General features: G+C 45.6%; 1 protein-coding gene across 1 annotated transcript in view; it reads left to right on the top strand.

Annotated features, from left to right (window-relative positions):
* Nucleotides 1-3,265: 3,265 nt before the first annotated feature.
* The window catches only part of SLC5A11 (solute carrier family 5 member 11), a gene marked incomplete at both ends in the record, with an annotated part of 34,917 nt that continues 21,760 nt past the window's right edge, over nt 3,266-16,422 (top strand). Inside the window, 6 exons of the mRNA XM_080704213.1 lie at nt 3,266-3,394; nt 4,461-4,532; nt 8,274-8,378; nt 10,290-10,349; nt 12,652-12,756; nt 15,064-15,169. Of these exons, the coding sequence (XP_080560339.1) occupies nt 3,266-3,394; nt 4,461-4,532; nt 8,274-8,378; nt 10,290-10,349; nt 12,652-12,756; nt 15,064-15,169 (577 nt within the window). The remainder of the gene's footprint in view (nt 3,395-4,460; nt 4,533-8,273; nt 8,379-10,289; nt 10,350-12,651; nt 12,757-15,063; nt 15,170-16,422) is intronic.

The following is a 16,422-nucleotide window of genomic DNA, read 5'->3' as shown; positions in this document are numbered from 1 at the left end:
AGAAAGAAAAGAAATGGGACTTGGAGCAGAGCTCAGAGGTAGAATGCCCGTAGGTTCAACCCCAGGACCCAAATAAAATAGGTGGTCCTTCTTTCACTACATGTTATATAAAAATAGTGAATACATAGTAAATAAACAGAATATAGTGACAGTAGTATTGGCTGCTACAATATAATGAGTGCAATTTCTGTGCAAGGTATTATGCTAAGACTTCACAGACAAGAGCTCATGACACTTTATGAAACATAAGCTTTTTTTTTCTTTTTTCTTTTTGCAGGTCTGGGGATGGAACTAAGGGGCATTTGACCTCTGAGCTACACCCCTTGGCCTATTTTTTTATTCTTTATTTTGAAACAGGGTCTCGCTAAGTTGCAGAGGGCCTCACTAAAGTAGCTGTGGCTGTCTGTAAACCGTGATCCTCCTGTCTCAGCCTCCCGAATGCTGGGATTACAAGCGTGAGCCACCATGCCCAGCTATAAACTTTTTTTTGTATGTGTGTGATATTGGAGATTAAACCCAGGGGCATTCTACCTCTGAGAAACACTCCTAGCTTTTTTGTTTTTTGTTTGGAAACAAAGTCCTGATTGGTTGCTGAGAGTCTCACTACATTGCTGAGGCTGACCCTGAACCTGTAATCCTCTTGCCTCCGCCTCCCAAGTATTGATATTATAGGCATTCTCCACAATGCCCACCTGAGACAGGGTCTTTCTAAATGCCCAGTCTGTCCTCAACCTTGTGATCCTCCTGGCTCAGCCTCCCAAGCCACTGGGATTCCAGGCATGCCCCACCACGCCTGGCTCCTCTTAACAGCTTTGATTCTAGGTATCTACACGACACATAACACCGCACTGAGTTGCTATTGTTCATGGTGGACTTGTCCCATACTGGGCTGTGATTGAGGTCAGGAGCTGAGTCTCACTCCTGGACCCCTAGGCTGACCCAGCCTTGACAAATGAATAATGACCCCAATTGTTTACAATAAAAAATCACCCTTGGAGATTTTATTACTCTCTGATTGCTGCTAGAGTCATCACACACTTAGTGGCTAAAAACAACACATGTTTATTACCTTACACTTCTAGAGGTCCAAAGTTCTAACTGCATCTCCCTGGGCTAACATCATCACGTGTGAGCAGGGCTGAATTCCAGCTGGAGGCTCCAGGGCAGAGCTTGTTAATTGGCCTTATCTAGCATCTAGAACGACTTGCACTCACTGGGCCAGGGCCTTGCTAACCCATATTCAAAGGTGGCAGTGTTGAGACCCAGCCTTCCACTCCGTGCTGGTTTTCTACTTGGCTTTGGTCTCCTCTTGTGATGGTGCTAGGCCCACCCAGATAATCCGGGAGCCTTTCTGTTTTAGGGCCACTCATTCCAGGCATGTCTCTATACGTAAAGCCACTTGACTAGCATCTTAATTTCATCTGCAAATGTAACTGACTTTTGCCATGTAACAACATTTTCACAGGTTATGGGGATTAGATATAAATATCTTGAGGAGCTGTTATTCTTCCTATTATGGGAATCCTTTATATCACCCATGGTAGTACAGTTTACTGAGAAATAGCTTAGGATAGAAGTTCAAAGCATGGATTCCTCCTCCTCCTCCTTCCCTCCTCCTCCTCCTCCTCCTCCTCCTCTTCCTCCTCCTCCTCCTCCTCCTCCTCCTCCTTCTTCTTCTTCTTCTTCTTCTTCTTCTTCTTCTTCTTCTTCTCCTTTCTTCTTCTTCTTCTTCTTCTTCTTCTTCTTCTTCTTCTTCTTCTTCTTCTTCTTCTTCTTCTTCTTCTTCTTCTTCTTTCTTCTTCTTCTCCTTCTCCTTCTTCTTCCTTCTTCCTTCTTCCTTCTTTCTTCTTTCTTATTCTTCTTCCTTCAGTACTAGAGATTGAACCCAAGGGCATTCTACTTCCAAGCTACATCTTCAGCCCTATTTTGTATTCTTTATTTTGAAGCAGGGTCTCACTAAGTTGCAAATGGCCTCACTAAGTAGCTGAGGCTGGCCACAAACCTGTGATCCTCTTGTCTCAGCCTCCCAAGACTAGGATTACAAGTGTGTGCCACCAGGCCTGGCATTCAAAGCGTGGCTTCTGGATCAAGATTATTTGGGTTCAAATCCCAGCCCCAAGTCAGGCGTGGTGGTACACACTTGTAATCCCAGTACTTGGAGGCTGAGACAGAAGGATCAGGGGTTCAAGGACAGCTTTCTGCGACTTAGTGAGACCTGCTTCAAAATAAAATAGGGCTGAGATTATAGCTCAGAGGCAGAAGGCCCCTGGGTTTAATCCCCAACCACAAAATCAAAACAAAACAAACAAATTCCAGCCCCATCACTAGAGCTGCCTCACCTTGGACAAATTCCTTAACTTCATTCACCATCTATCAAATGAAGATGATAGCAATTGCATGCATTCTGTAGGCTGCTAAACACTTAGTGCTGCCTGACATGCAGGAAATGCCATATAGGTGTATGAAATATAGGCAACTTTATGGGCATATCCAGCATTTGAAAGAGACTGTGATGTCTAGCTGAGCCTCAGATGAATTTCAGTGGCTTGACCCTCACCCTACTGTGTGATACCTTGGAATCAGGAACTCATACATATTTTCTTTCTCTGCCCTTCCTTCTTTCTTTCTTTTCCTTCCTTCCTTCCTTCCTTCCTTCCTTCCTTCCTTCCTCTCTCTTTCTTTCTTCTTTCTTTCTTTCTTTCTTTCTTTCTTTCTTTCTTTCTTTCTTTCATACTAAGGATTGAACTCAGCATTCTACCTCTAAGCTATGTCAGCCCTATTTAATTTTTATCTTGAATCAGGGTTTCATCAGGTTGCTGAGAGTTCTACTACTTGCTGAGTTTGTCCTTTGAACCTGTGATCCTCCTGTCTCAGTCTCCCAAGTACGGGGATCACAGGTGTGCACCACCACACCCAGTGTGCTTCTCGCCCTGTAGTGCACCTACCAGGTGGAAGAGGATGCTGAAATCAGCAGCATGACTAAATTATTTGTCCTTTATATTTTGCCAAGTGGGTGGTTGAATTGGTAATAAGATCAACTGAGTGAGGTGACTTCCTCGTAAACACTTGTTGAATGAATGAGCGAGGAGACTGGTTGGTTGGACCTGTCTTCCTGAAGCTCTCTACCACACTTCTCTCCACGTGGTTCCTCTTTCTCAGATGCCTGGACTGTGTGGCAGACACAGAAGGGGTGAAGGGAGGGCTCTGGGATCTGCAATCTGACCCGTGTTTGTGCTTCCCAGGGTCAGAGGGCTCATTCAGCACCATGGAGAGCACCACTACCAGCCCTCCACAGTCAGATCCCCTGGAAGCATTTCCCCAGCAGAGCCTGGAGTCCTGGGACATCGCAGTACTGGTTCTATACTTCATCTTTGTCATGGCTGTTGGAATATGGGTAAGTCAGGCCATGGCAGGCTGGCTGGGGAATATTTGGCTACACATCTGGAGTTTACTCCATTGTTTCGAAGATAATAAACTCTAGGTCTTAGAGCAATCCAAACTCTAAAATTTAAAAAATGCATTGATCCAGGCCTAGAGGTGCACACTCTTGTAATCCCAGTACTTGGGAGGCCGAGACAAAAGGATCATAGGTTCTCAGCCAGTCTGTTTCAAAATAAAGAATGATAAATAGGGTTGGGGGTATAACTTGGAGGTAGAATGCCCCAGGGTTCAATCCTCAGTACTGAAAAAATGCATTAATAGTTTACCACAAATAGCTAGGTCAAGGGTTTTGTTTATGTTATCTTATCTCATGTAGTTAGCACAAGCCCTGAGAATGGAGACACTATCTCCACTTTTTAGATAAAGAAACAACCTCTCTGGGCCTGGCAATGCACTCCTATAATCCCAGTACTTAGGAGGTGGAAGTAGGAGAATTGCAGGTTCAAGGTCAGCTTCAGCAACTTAGCAAATTCTGTTTCAAAATAAAAATAAACTGGGCATGGTGGTGCACACTTATAATCTCAGTACTTGGGAGGCTGAGACAGGACGATCGCACAGGTTTGAAGCCAGCCTCAGCTACTTAGTGATGCTCTCAGCAACTTAGTGACTCTGTTTCCAAATAAAGTATAAAATAGGTCTGGGAGTATAGTCCAGAGGTAGAAAAAGCCTCTGGGCTGCACCCCCAATACCACACACACACACACAAAAAAGATAAAAAAAAAAACAAGGGTTGGGGGTGTAACTCAGAAGTAGATTACCTCTGGGTTTTTTCCCCAGTCCCACACACACACAAAGAAAAAGAAGAAAGAAAAAAAGAAAGAAAGAAAAAGCAAGCAAGCAAGCAAGCAAGAAAGAATCATACTAACCATTTTTTTTAAAAAGCCCATGGGTCAGACAAAAATGTGTCCAACATCCAGACCTGGCCTGCCAGCCTCCCAGTTTGCAGTCCCTGCCCCAGGCTGTTGGGGTATGCATCTGATTGCTGACAACTTTCCTCAACCCACCCTTCTTTGTTTCAGTCCACAGTGAAGACCAAAAGAGACACGGTGAAAGGCTACTTCCTGGCTGGAGGGAGCATGGTGTGGTGGCCGGTAAGTTTAGGTCTCAGGTTCAACTAAGGTCACTTCTCAAAGAACCTTCAAGTACTCATATTCTGTCTTGGGACTATCTGGTTCCACAGGGTCTGGAAGCCACAGTCTAAACTAGGGAAGATTTAGCTCTGACTCGAGTCTGCTGAAACAAAAATGAGAACTTATCAGTTCATGTAAGGGAAAAATCTAGATGTAACTGGTTTCAAGTATGGTTGAATAGAGGGGCTCAGGCAATATCACTAGGACCTAATGACCTGATTTTTCCAACTGTTCTCTCTCTCATATATCTATGAGACATATATATTTTATTTATGCACATATACATATATATATTTATACACATATACATCCAACAACAGCAAAATACACATTCTTAAGTGCACATGGAACATTCTCCAGGATAAACTATATGTTAAGCCATAAATAACTGTCAATAAACTTAAAAGTGATTGAAAGAATATAAACAGCCAGGCATGATGGTACACGCCTGTAATCCCAGTACTTGGGAGGCTGAGACAGGAGGATTACAGGTTCGAAGCTAGCCCTAGCAACTTAGTGAGGCTTTCAGCAACTTGACGAGACCCTGTTTCCAAATAAAAAATAACATGTGCTTCAGGTATAGCTCAGAGGAAGGATGCTCATGGGTTCAATCCCCAGCACCAAACACACACACACACACACACACACACACACACACACACACACACCAGAGAAAGAGAAGAAATAATAGAGTTTGGTGTCTCTCCACAATGGAATGAAATTAGAAATTACTACCAGAAGGAAGTCTAAGACATTCACAAATGTGTGCAACTCTATGGAAATCAAACAATATATTTCTAAGTAACCAACAGACCCAGGAAGGCATCACAAAGGAATTAGAAAATATTTTGATACAATTGAAACAAAAACACAGCATATGGAAATTTATGGGATGCAGCTAAAGCAGTGCTTAGAGGAAAATTTAAAAGGTTAGTACCCACACTAAAAAAGAAGAAAGGCAGCGGGCAGGATGGCGCACGCTCGCAATCTCAGCACTTGCAAGGCTGAGACAGAAAGATTGTGGGTTCTAAGCCAGGCTTAGCATATAGCAAGACCCTCAGTAACTTAGCAAAACCCTGTTTTAAACTAAAAAAGGGGGCTAGTGGTGCAGCACAGAGGAAAAGAAGAAAGACATGAAACCATTTCACATTAACTAGAAAAAGAAGCACAGACTAAACCTAAAGCAAGCAGAACAGAGGAAATAACAAAAATTAGAGTGGAGATAAATAAAATTGAGAGTAGAGACAATATTATCTAAAGTTGGCTCTTTGCAGAGGTCAACAAAAGCAACCAACTCCTAGCCATGTTGACCAAGAAGAAAAGAAAGAAAATGCAAAAATGCAAACAACTGAAGTCAAGAACGAAAGAGGAGACATTACAGTGAGCACTTCAGAAATAATTTTTAAAAAGTCATAAGGGAATACTGTAAATAATTGTATGCTTCCTGATTTCAAAACATAGTACAGAGCTACAGTAACCAAGAAAGTGAGATCCTGGCAGAAGGACAGATATGTAGATCAATGGAATTGAATTTGATGAGAACCAGACGCTAGAAAATCAATGGGAGTCGGGCGTGGTGGTACACACTTGTAATCCCAGCACTTCGGAGATCTGGTTTTGCAGCCAGCCTCAGCTACTTAGTGACGTCCTCTGCAATTTAGTAAGACTTTGTTTCAAAATAAAGAATAAAAAAATAGGGCTGGGGATGTAGCTTGGAGGTAGAACGCCCCTGGGTTCAATCCCCAGCACCATACGCAAAGAATCAAAAGAAAGGAAGAAAATCAATGAAAACCATGACAACTTCATTCTAGTTCTCTCCCTCCTCCTCCTCCTCCTCCTCCTCCTCCTCCTCCTCCTCCTCCTCCTCCTTCTCTTCTTCCTCCTTCTCTTCTTCATCATCCCCTTTCTCCTCCTCCTCCATTTCTTCTCCCTCTTCCTCCTCCTTCCTCTCCCCACTGCCTGTCTCTGTCTCCGTCTTGGCCTCTCTTCCTTCTCCCTTCTCCTCTCTTAGCAGATGACCTGGTGAGCAGACTTCTGCCCTTCCCACCTACACACCTCCCTGGTTTCCCCTTCAAGGGACCAGAAGATACTGAATTCCAGTTCCAGATTCTCAGGAGAGGGAATATAAAGGTCCTGGCTTGGGCCAGGTGCCCAGGCCTGTCCAGTCCAATCAACAGAGACCAGGGATCAAAATCACTGAGCATAGCCTTGGACCAGAAGGAAGACTAAGTACTTTGCTAAGTTAGAAGCAGAGCAGGGAAGTAACACAGGGTTCCTGGATTTCATTCAGAAGCATTTTCTGCAATGCCTCTCATTGTTCCTTCCCCCCACCTCCCAACGCTACATACAGTTGTTCAGCCTGCACCGGTACACCTCTGAGCCCTGCAATTCCAACCTTAGCCATGGCAGATATTTACTGTAGCACTGCGCGCACTGGTGGTAACAACTTGTATTCATCAGCATTTTCACTGATGTAATCTAAAAGACTTGACCAGTAGCTTAGAGGAAGGCAGACATATTAGCTCACAGTTTCAGAGGTCAGCCCATGTTGTTACGTTTGAGAAGATGATGTTATGATTTTGGAAACTGTCCCCCGGGACCCCTGTTAGGGTCCCGGACACAATTTCCCTCAAAACACAAAAAGATAAAAAGATAAAAGGCAGGGGTTCTTGTCCCGAGCTAAGGATAAATATGCAATAGCCCGGACTCTTGCTGAAGATTTAAATGAGTTTATTAAAAAGATAGAAATATAGAAGATGGTTACAGCCTCATGTTACCCTTCATGAGGGGGTGGTTCGAACAAATGCACCAAGATACAAAACACAGAACAGACTTTTTATACACGACACCCTCCATCTTGTTCACGTAATTCTGACGTAGTAAAGATCCCTGTAAAGCTCCTCCCTTACTTTCCCACCAAGGTGTCTTTTACAAAGATCAGTCCCCTCCTCCCATCCTAGCTAGATTATCCAATTATGTAAACCTGTCTTTAGAATGAGGATGAGGAAGTCCTAGTTCCCCTCTCCTATAGACTTGCTAATTACCTTTAGCTAGGTTAATTTACACTGGAATAGTTGCCTGGTTTTTTTTTTTGGCATAAACCAGGTCCTTTCACCAATTTTTGAAATATATTAATAATCAGAGCTTTCTCGAATCTTCCTAGGCCATTCCCAATACTGGTACACGTGTAAGGCTGGGGACCATGGGTCCAGGGCATTGCCGTGGGAAGCAGAGAAAGGGAGAGTCAGAGGCTTCGCTCGCACATTGTGGAGGCCAAAAGCTAGAGAGTGCTAGCAGAGAGAGGAGGAACCATGTAGAATCCCAAGGCCACAGCCCCAGGGACTCATCCTCTCTAGACACACCCTATGGGCCTGGACCACCACCCAGATAAATCCATTACAGTGGGGTTACGACCAAGCTGGGATTATGACCAGGCCCCACTTCCCACATTGCCATCCCGTTTCTGTGAGGGCTGGGGGATACCTCAGATCCAAACCATTAAACCACTTCTGGTAGGTTGAGGCACAGAATAGGGGAAGGAGAGTCTTTTTTCTAATTCAAAGAAAGATGGCAGATAGGGTAGAGATGGGTTCTGCCTTCCCAACTTGTCTTTCCGTCTTGGTCCCTGGAGCTGGACAGAACTGGAGGTGGGGCAGTCACCCCGACCTTGGCTCCGCGGTCTCACCAGCAGTCTCCTCACAGGTGGGTGCATCCTTGTTTGCCAGCAATATTGGAAGTGGACATTTCCTTGGCCTGGCGGGCTCAGGTTCAGCTGTGGGCATTTCTGTACTGGCTTATGAGCTTTGTGTAAGTATAATATGTTACGGTTTGAGGTGATATGGTTTTGGGGTAACTGTCCCTGAGGACCCCTGTTAGGGTTCTGGATACAATTTTCCTCAAAACACACACACAAAAAAACCCAAAACAGAAAAACAGAAAAACTGCGGGTTCTTGTCCTGAGCTAAGGGTAAATACACAATAGCCCGGACTCTTGCTGAAGATTTAAAGAAGTTTATTAAAAAGATAGAAATCCAGAAGACAGTTAAAGCCCCGTGCCATTCAGAAATGGCACGGGTCGGGGGGCAATTCGAACGAATTGACCAAAGATACAACACGTGGACCCGGCTTTTTTATACACATGACCTCCATTTTGTTCATGTAATTCTGACATAGTAAAAACCCTGTAAGGTTCCTCCCCTTATTTCCCTGCCGAGGTGGAGCCCAGGTGTCCTTTCCGCCTAGGTCTCTTTTCAAGAAGGTCATGATCAAAGGTCAGGTCAACCCCCTCCTCCCATCCTAGCTAGATTATCTAATTATTATGTAGATCTGTCTTTAGACAGAGGAAGTCCTAGCTCCCCTCTCCTATGGACTTGCTAATTACTTTTGGCTAAGTCAATCTAGGTTTCAACAGCTGTTTGCTTCCTGACCGAAACCAAGACCAAGTCTTCCTTTCCCCAGGTCTGCCATTTTGACATAATTATATTTGAAATATATCTATTGATAATCAGAGCTTTCTCAAATCTTCCTAAGCCATTCCCAATACTGGTACATTTTACCCAGGGCAAAGACACCTTACTTCTGCCTGAGAGCTGGAAGCTGGGGGAGCGTGTGAATACCCTGCACTTGAAAAACAGAGCAGTGTTTTTTGAGAAAACAAATAGGAAGGTCAAGGGGGGGGGGCTGGTGAGCCAAATTCAGCTGGGTCTGTAAACTGCAGGCCTCCCTGCGTTAGCTCGGAGCGGGTCTGTAAGACCAAGGGTCCAAATGGGATGTGAAGAAGGGGCCGCAGAACCTCTCCCTTGTAAAGGAAGAAAAAAGAAATTAATACAGGAATTGGAGGGTATTTCTGTATATTTTAGCCATCAGTTGGCCATCACAAAAACTAGCCAGGCATGGTGGTGCACACTTGTAATTCCCGCGCTTGGGAGGCTGAGACAAGAGGATCACGCAGGTTCAAAGCCAGCCTCAGTTATACGTAGTGAGGCTCTCAGCAACTTAGTGAGACCCTGTTTTTAAAAAAAAAAAGGTCTGGGAGTGTAGCCTGGAGGTAGCAGCCCTCTGGGTTCCATCCCAGTACCACAATAAACAAACAAATAAATAAAATAAAATTATATGATCCTTTTGCTACCCTAAAGATACCCAAGAGGCAGGACACACTCCTACATAGCAGAATTCACACCAGAATTTTTCATAAGAAGGGGCACTGCATTAATTAAGGATTATCTTCTTCATCATAATGACAGTGTGTGTGTGTGTGTGTGTGTGTGTGTGTGTGTGTGTGTGGTGTTTTACTGGGGATTAAACTCAGGGTGGGGGTTCTGCATCTGAGCTACACCCTCAGACCTTTATTTTAATTTTTTACTTTGAAGAAAGGTCTCATAAACCAGGTACAGTGGTACACACTTATAATCCCAGGACTTGGGAAGCTGAGAAAGGCGTATCACAAGTTCAAGGCAGCCTCCACAACTTAGCAAGACCTTGTTTCAAAATAAAAAATGAAAGGGGCTGAGGTATGGCTCTGAGGTCGATTGCTCCTGAGTTTACTCCCTAGTACCAAAAAGAAAAAAGAAAAAAGAACTATAAAAGGAAAAAGCAGTCTCATAAATTAGCATGTACTGACCTCAAACCTGTGATCCTCCTGCCTCAGCCTCCCAAGTCCCGATACTACAGGCTTACACCAAATGGACAGCTTAATGTGAGCTGTGTTTTCTTGGGCAGGGTTTATTTTCTGTGCTGATGTTGTCCTGGGTCTTCCTTCCCATCTACATTGCCGGCCAGGTGAGTCTGAGGGGATCGGGTGCTGTGGAATGGGGGACCCCTTGGGAAGGCCAGCCCTGCATACACTCCCTCCCACTCAAGAAAGTCCACCAAACAGCCACTGAGAGTCCCCGCCCTGGGGAGGGATGACGCATGGGTGGCACCACGAGGAACCCATCCTGAGCCCCTCCTGCCCAGAAACCAGCAGCCGAGGTACGGCGCGCATTCAGAGGCTGGGAAAGGCGTGGCTCGAAAGATGTTTCATTTTGGAGTTGTTTTTTTTTTTTTGTGTGGTATTGGTGAAATGGACATATTTTCTCCTACTGTGGTTCTTGTCTACGAGGTATAAAGGATGACACAGACAACAGAAAGGCAAGCAGGGAGTTTATACTAAAGAGAAGAGAGAGGGAAAAGGAGGCAGATCATCTTTCAGGCAGTCCTGGTGTCGGGCAGCTGCCTTCTGGACACTACTTGGGAGGAGCCCAAGCCAAACTGCTTTCTCCCAAAAAGAGAGGGGTGCAGGCCACCCTAGGACTCTTGGAGCCTTGATTTCCAGTGCGTGTCACAACCTGAGAGAGACAGACAGACAGATGACAGAGACACCCAGAAGTAAGGGTTCCCAAGTGGGTAACCATTTAGAGTGGCTTGTCTAGGGGTTTATATGTTTCTTTATTTTTGTTTTTGTTTGGTTTGGTTTTTGTGTGTGTGATACTGGGAATTGGACCCAGGAGCATTCTACCTCTGAGCTACCCCCTCCCCCCAGCCCGATTCTTTTATTCTTTATTTGCGGGTCTGGGATGGAACCCAGGGGCATTCGACCTCCGAGCTGCACCCCCAGCCCTATTTTTTATTCTTTATTTTGAAACAGGGTCTCACTGAGTTGCGGAGGGCCTCACTAAAAGTAGCTGAGGCTGTCCGCGAACTGTGATCCTCCGGTCTCAGCCTCCCAAATGCTGGGATTACAAGCGTGCGCCACCATGCCCGGCTTTATTCTTTATTTTGAAACAGGGCCTCACTACTTTGCAGAGGGCCTCACTAAGTAGCCGAGGCTGGCCACAAACCTTTGATCCTCCTGTCTCAGCCTCCCAAGAACTCAGAGGTAGAATGCCCCTGGGTTTTATCCCCTGTACTTAAAAAAAAAAAAAAAAGAGAGAGAGAGAGAGAAAGAAAATACTCATTTTTTTTTTCTTTGCGGGTCTGGGTTCTTGCCTTGTTTTTGTTTTTGTTTTGTTTGGTGGTACTGAGGATTGAACCCAGTACCACCCAGGAACATTCTAATCTCTGAGCTCCACCCCCAGCCCTTTTTATTTTCTGATTTATTTATTTATTTATTTATTTGTTTATTTATTTATTTTGTGGTACTGAGGTTCCTGGAAACCCTTCTACCTCTGGGGTACACTCCCAGACCTATGTTTTATACTTTTTTATTTGGAAACAGGGTCTCTTAAGCCAGCGCGGCTGGCTTCGAACCAGCATGATCCTCCTGTCTCTGCCTTCCAAGCATGGGGATTACAAGCGTGTGCCACCACACCCGGCTTTTATTTTCTGTCTTAAAACAAGGTCTCGCTGAGTTGCTGAGAGTCTCAATAAGTTGCTGAGGCTGTCCTCAAACCACAATCCTCCTGTCTCAGCCTTCCAAATACTGGGATTACAGGTATGCACCACCATGCCCAGCTCCTTGTTCTACTTTATATTTTTAATGATGCACTCCTGAGCAATACTATTTAGTTTTTCCTTTTTTAAATTGTATATAAATGGAATCAAGTTAGTAAGACCCTGTCTCAAAAACAAAAATTAAGTCAGGTGTGGTGGTGCATGCTTATAATCCCAGCATTTGGGAAGCTAAGACAGGAGGATCTGGGTTTGAAAACAGCTACTTAGTGAGGCCCTCTGCAACTCAGTGAGACCCTGTTTCAAAGTAAAGAACAGAAAATAGGGCTGGGGTGTAGCTTGGAGGTACAATGCCCCTGGGTTCCATCCCCAGCACTGCAAAAATAAAAATAAAAATAAATATAAAAGGGCTACAGGTTTAGCTCAGTGGTAGAATACCCCCAGTTTTTTTTTAATAGAAGCTACAGCAAATGACATGTGGTATACACACGTTTTATGTTTGAAAATGCACTAGCTGGCCACATACCCCTGCACCAAACCCCAATTCCTTCATAGCCCGCTCCTTAGCCTCCATTTTCTCCTCTTCCTTCATAAGCCTCCCATTGAGAATCACAGAAAGGTCCTTGCTGGTTCCGAGTCTGCGGAGGGGGCGGCTGGGGCTGGGGCCAGGGGCTGAGGTCGGCGGGGTGGTGCCCACTCTGCTCTGCCCCAGGTCACCACGATGCCGGAGTACATCAGGAAGCGCTTTGGTGGCAGCAGGATCCCCATCATCTTGGCTGTGCTCTACCTCTTCATCTACATCTTCACCAAGATCTCGGTACGTGGAGGACCACTTACCACCGGCAATCCCTTAGTCAGCAGCTGATGCGGAGATGATGAGGCGCGGTCCCTCTGGGGGTGTCTCCTCCCTATCACTTCCCCTCCCCTCCTGGTGCTGTGCAGGAAGCGGCCAGGAGATTGGAGAAAGGTGTGGCAGAGGGCAGGACTCCGCTGGCCACCCCTTCTTTTGCACACTCAGAGTGGTGAGACTCACTGAACGACTGCCAAGAACCCCACCGGCCCGTGATCTTCCTGAGATTAGGCAATGATTAGCTCTTAATCAGATGTGCTTATGGCCACTTGGCCCGCCTCGCCCTGACCTTTGGATGGGCAGTTCTCCTGGAAACTGGCAAAGGACCGGGGTGCTACAGCCTCCAGGCACATGCTCAGCAGGCCTGGCTCATGCCGCACAGAGGGTGGTGGACTGGCATAGAAGGAATCCCGCTCCACCCAAACCATAACAGACTCCGTTCTTTCTGGGATGTCCGCTGGGTGAGAAGTGCAGGCGCAGCCATGCCTGACAGGGCAGTTGGGTCTCAGGAGGAGTTTTCCAGTTAGAGAAAGGGGACGGGCATTCCAGATGGATGGGCCACACATGTTGGGGAAACGGATAGCCCAGAACTCTTGGAGTAGGAAATGGGATGAAGGCCATAAGGCCAAAGGGCAGATGCATTATCAGGGGCCTGGCTGATTTAGTCAGCCTTTACCTTGGAGCCAATGGGGGAATGTGAAGGCCTTTTAATGGGTTCAGGCATAAGGGTGCCTCTCTGTAATCCCAGAACTCGGGAAGTTGAAACAGGAGGATTGAAGGTTCAAGTCCAGCCTCAGCAACTTAACAAGACCTTCAGCAATTTAGTGAGACACATTTCATAATAATAAAAAAAAGCCAGGTGTGTGATGCACACTTGTAATCCCGGTACTTGGGAGACCGAGTCAAGAGGATCGCAGACGCAGCCAGCTTCTAGAACTTGGTGAGGCCCTCCGCAACTTAATGGGACCATATTTCAAAATAAAAAATAGAGTAGGGCTGGCGGTGTAACTCTGAGGTAGAATGTGCCTACATTCAGTCGTACGTGTGTGTGCGTGTACACACACACACACAGCAAAATAAAATATAAAGGGGGGGCTGGGGGGTATAGCTTAGAGGTAGAATGGCCCTGGATTCAATCCCCAGTGTCACCCAAATAATTAAATGAATAAGTACATAAATAAAGTTTTTTTGTTGTTGTTTTTTTTTTTTTTTTTGGTGGTACTGGGGTTCCTGGAAGCCCTTCTACCTCCAGGCTACACTCCCAGACCTATTTTTATTTGGAAACAGGATCTCTTAAGCCTGCGAGGCTGGCTTCGAACCTGCGTGATCCTCCTGTCTCTGCTTCCCAAGCACGGGGATTACAAGCGTGCGCCACCACGCCTGGCTCTAACCCCATTTTCTTCTTCTTCTTCTTCTTCTTTTTTTTTTTTTTGGTGGTAGTGGGGTTCCTACCCCACTAAGCCCTTCTACCTCCAGGCTACACTCCAAGACCCATTTTATACTTTTTTATTTGGAAACAGGGTCTCTTAAGCCAGCACGGCTGGCTTTGAACCTGTGCGATCCTCCTGTCTCCGCCTCCCAAGCATGGGGATTACAAGTGTGCGCCACCACGCCCGGCTATTCTTCATTTTTGAAAGAGGGTCTCACTAAGTTTCAGAGGGCCTCACTAAATTGCTGAGGCTGGCTTTGAACCTATGATCCTCCTGTCTTAGCCTCCCAAGTACTGGGATTTCAAGCGTGTGCCACCACGCCCGGCTGAATAAATAGTTTCAATGGGGAAGAGAATGGTACTGTGATCATGATGGTGTTGGGGGGTTTTCCTGTGGAGGAGGGAGTGTAAGAAGACTAGGAGTAGAAGCTAGAACTGACCCCATTAGCGCAGGCAGGGTCTCAAATTTCCCACGTGGCTCCAGTTTGACACTCCTCATCTGGCACGGGACTAATGAATGTGTTACTTTTTCACAGAAACTAGGGATTGAATCTAGGGGCATTTTACCTCTGAACTAGAACCCAAGCCCTATTTTATCTTTTATGTTGAAACAGAGTTTTGCTAGGCAGCCAAGTTTGGCTTCCAACCTGCCATCCTCCCGTCCGGGCCTCACAAATACTGGGGTTACAGATGTGCTCCACCACAGCTGGCCGGAGGAATCAGACAGACAGCCTGTGGCTCATCTGTGTTTGTCAGGCAAGGGCCTGAGCGGAGCTGTGCTGTGGTGTCCACCATTCATTCCCGTGCTCATTCATTCACTCACCCAGCGATGTCTCACTCCACAGGTGGACATGTATGCGGGCGCCATCTTTATTCAGCAGTCTTTACACCTGGATCTGTACCTGTCCATAATCGGGCTGTTGGCCATCACAGCTGTGTACACTGTCGCAGGTACGGCCAAACAAGAGCTAGTGCCAAGGGAGGTGTGGTCAGGGGCCAAAAGATGTGGGCCATCCCATCTTTTTCTGGTACATCTTCTGACATTTCTCTGTGTCAAGACCACTCGTCCATTAAACCCCACTCGGTTACCCCAGCTACAAGGTTTAGCTTAGCCAGGAAGATGGATGCCTAATAAGAAAACAAATTTTTAAAATGAACCGCAACTACACCACCGTGCTATTTCCCCCACTCCTATACTGTTTATTGAGAACCTACTAAGTGCTGAGTATATATATTCACATGCACAATTCAAGGTGGAATAATAAACGGTCGCAATTCTAGAACCAAGGTTGGTTGACTTTGTCTTCCCACTTGGACCTGCGTCCTATAAAGGTGATCGGCACATAGTAGGACTTCGACAAGCAACTGCTTCTGAACATTCACCCTTTCATCTACTCTCGCTCCGCCCTTCTCTACCTTCCCTTGGTATAATAAATTTCACTGTACAAATGTGCATTCACACACACACACAATTTAATAAGGGAAATTCTTTCTCATGCATACCACCTGCTATGTGCCCAACATTATGCTAGGAAACAAGGCATAGAAATAAACAAGATAGACAAAAATCTGCACCATAGGAACTTACATTCTAGCAGGTATGAGGAAATAGACACCGAGCAAGGAAGTCAATAAATATCATTTAATATATTATTATAATGTTCAGTGCTGTGGATGAACATTAAGCAAGGTGAGGTGATGAGGCTTTTCTTTACATTTTGCAGTACCGGGGATGGGACCCAAGGTCATTCTACCTCCGAGCTACATCCCTCGCCCTATTTTTTTATTCTTTATTTTGAAACAGGGTCTCACAAAGTCGCAGAGGGCCCCACTAAGTAGCTGAGGCTGTAAACCGTGATTCTCCTGTCTCAGCTTCCCAAATGCTGGGATGATAAGCGTGTGCCACCACGCCCGGCTTTTTCTTCTTCTTCTTTACACAGAGAACGTTTCGGTAAGCCCTTTCTAAGGAGATATTTCAAACCAATTTAAGTGATACCCATGAATCCAGGAGTGGTGGCGCATCCCAGTACTTGGGAGGCTGAGATAGGAGAATATCAGGTTCAAGGCCAGCCTCTGCAGCTTAGTGAGACCCTGTTTCCAAATAAAAAAATATTTATTTGGAAAATAAAAAATAAAATGGGAGTGCAACTCAGAGGTAAAATACCCCTGGGTTCAATCCAAAAGAAAGAAAGGAATGGAGCCGG

This window comes from Muscardinus avellanarius (assembly GCF_963383645.1).
Source record: "Muscardinus avellanarius genome assembly, chromosome: 10".
Classification (NCBI taxonomy): Eukaryota; Metazoa; Chordata; class Mammalia; order Rodentia; family Gliridae; genus Muscardinus; species Muscardinus avellanarius.
Note: the sequence above shows the minus strand (reverse complement) of the source record. Positions and strands in the feature narration are given on the sequence as shown.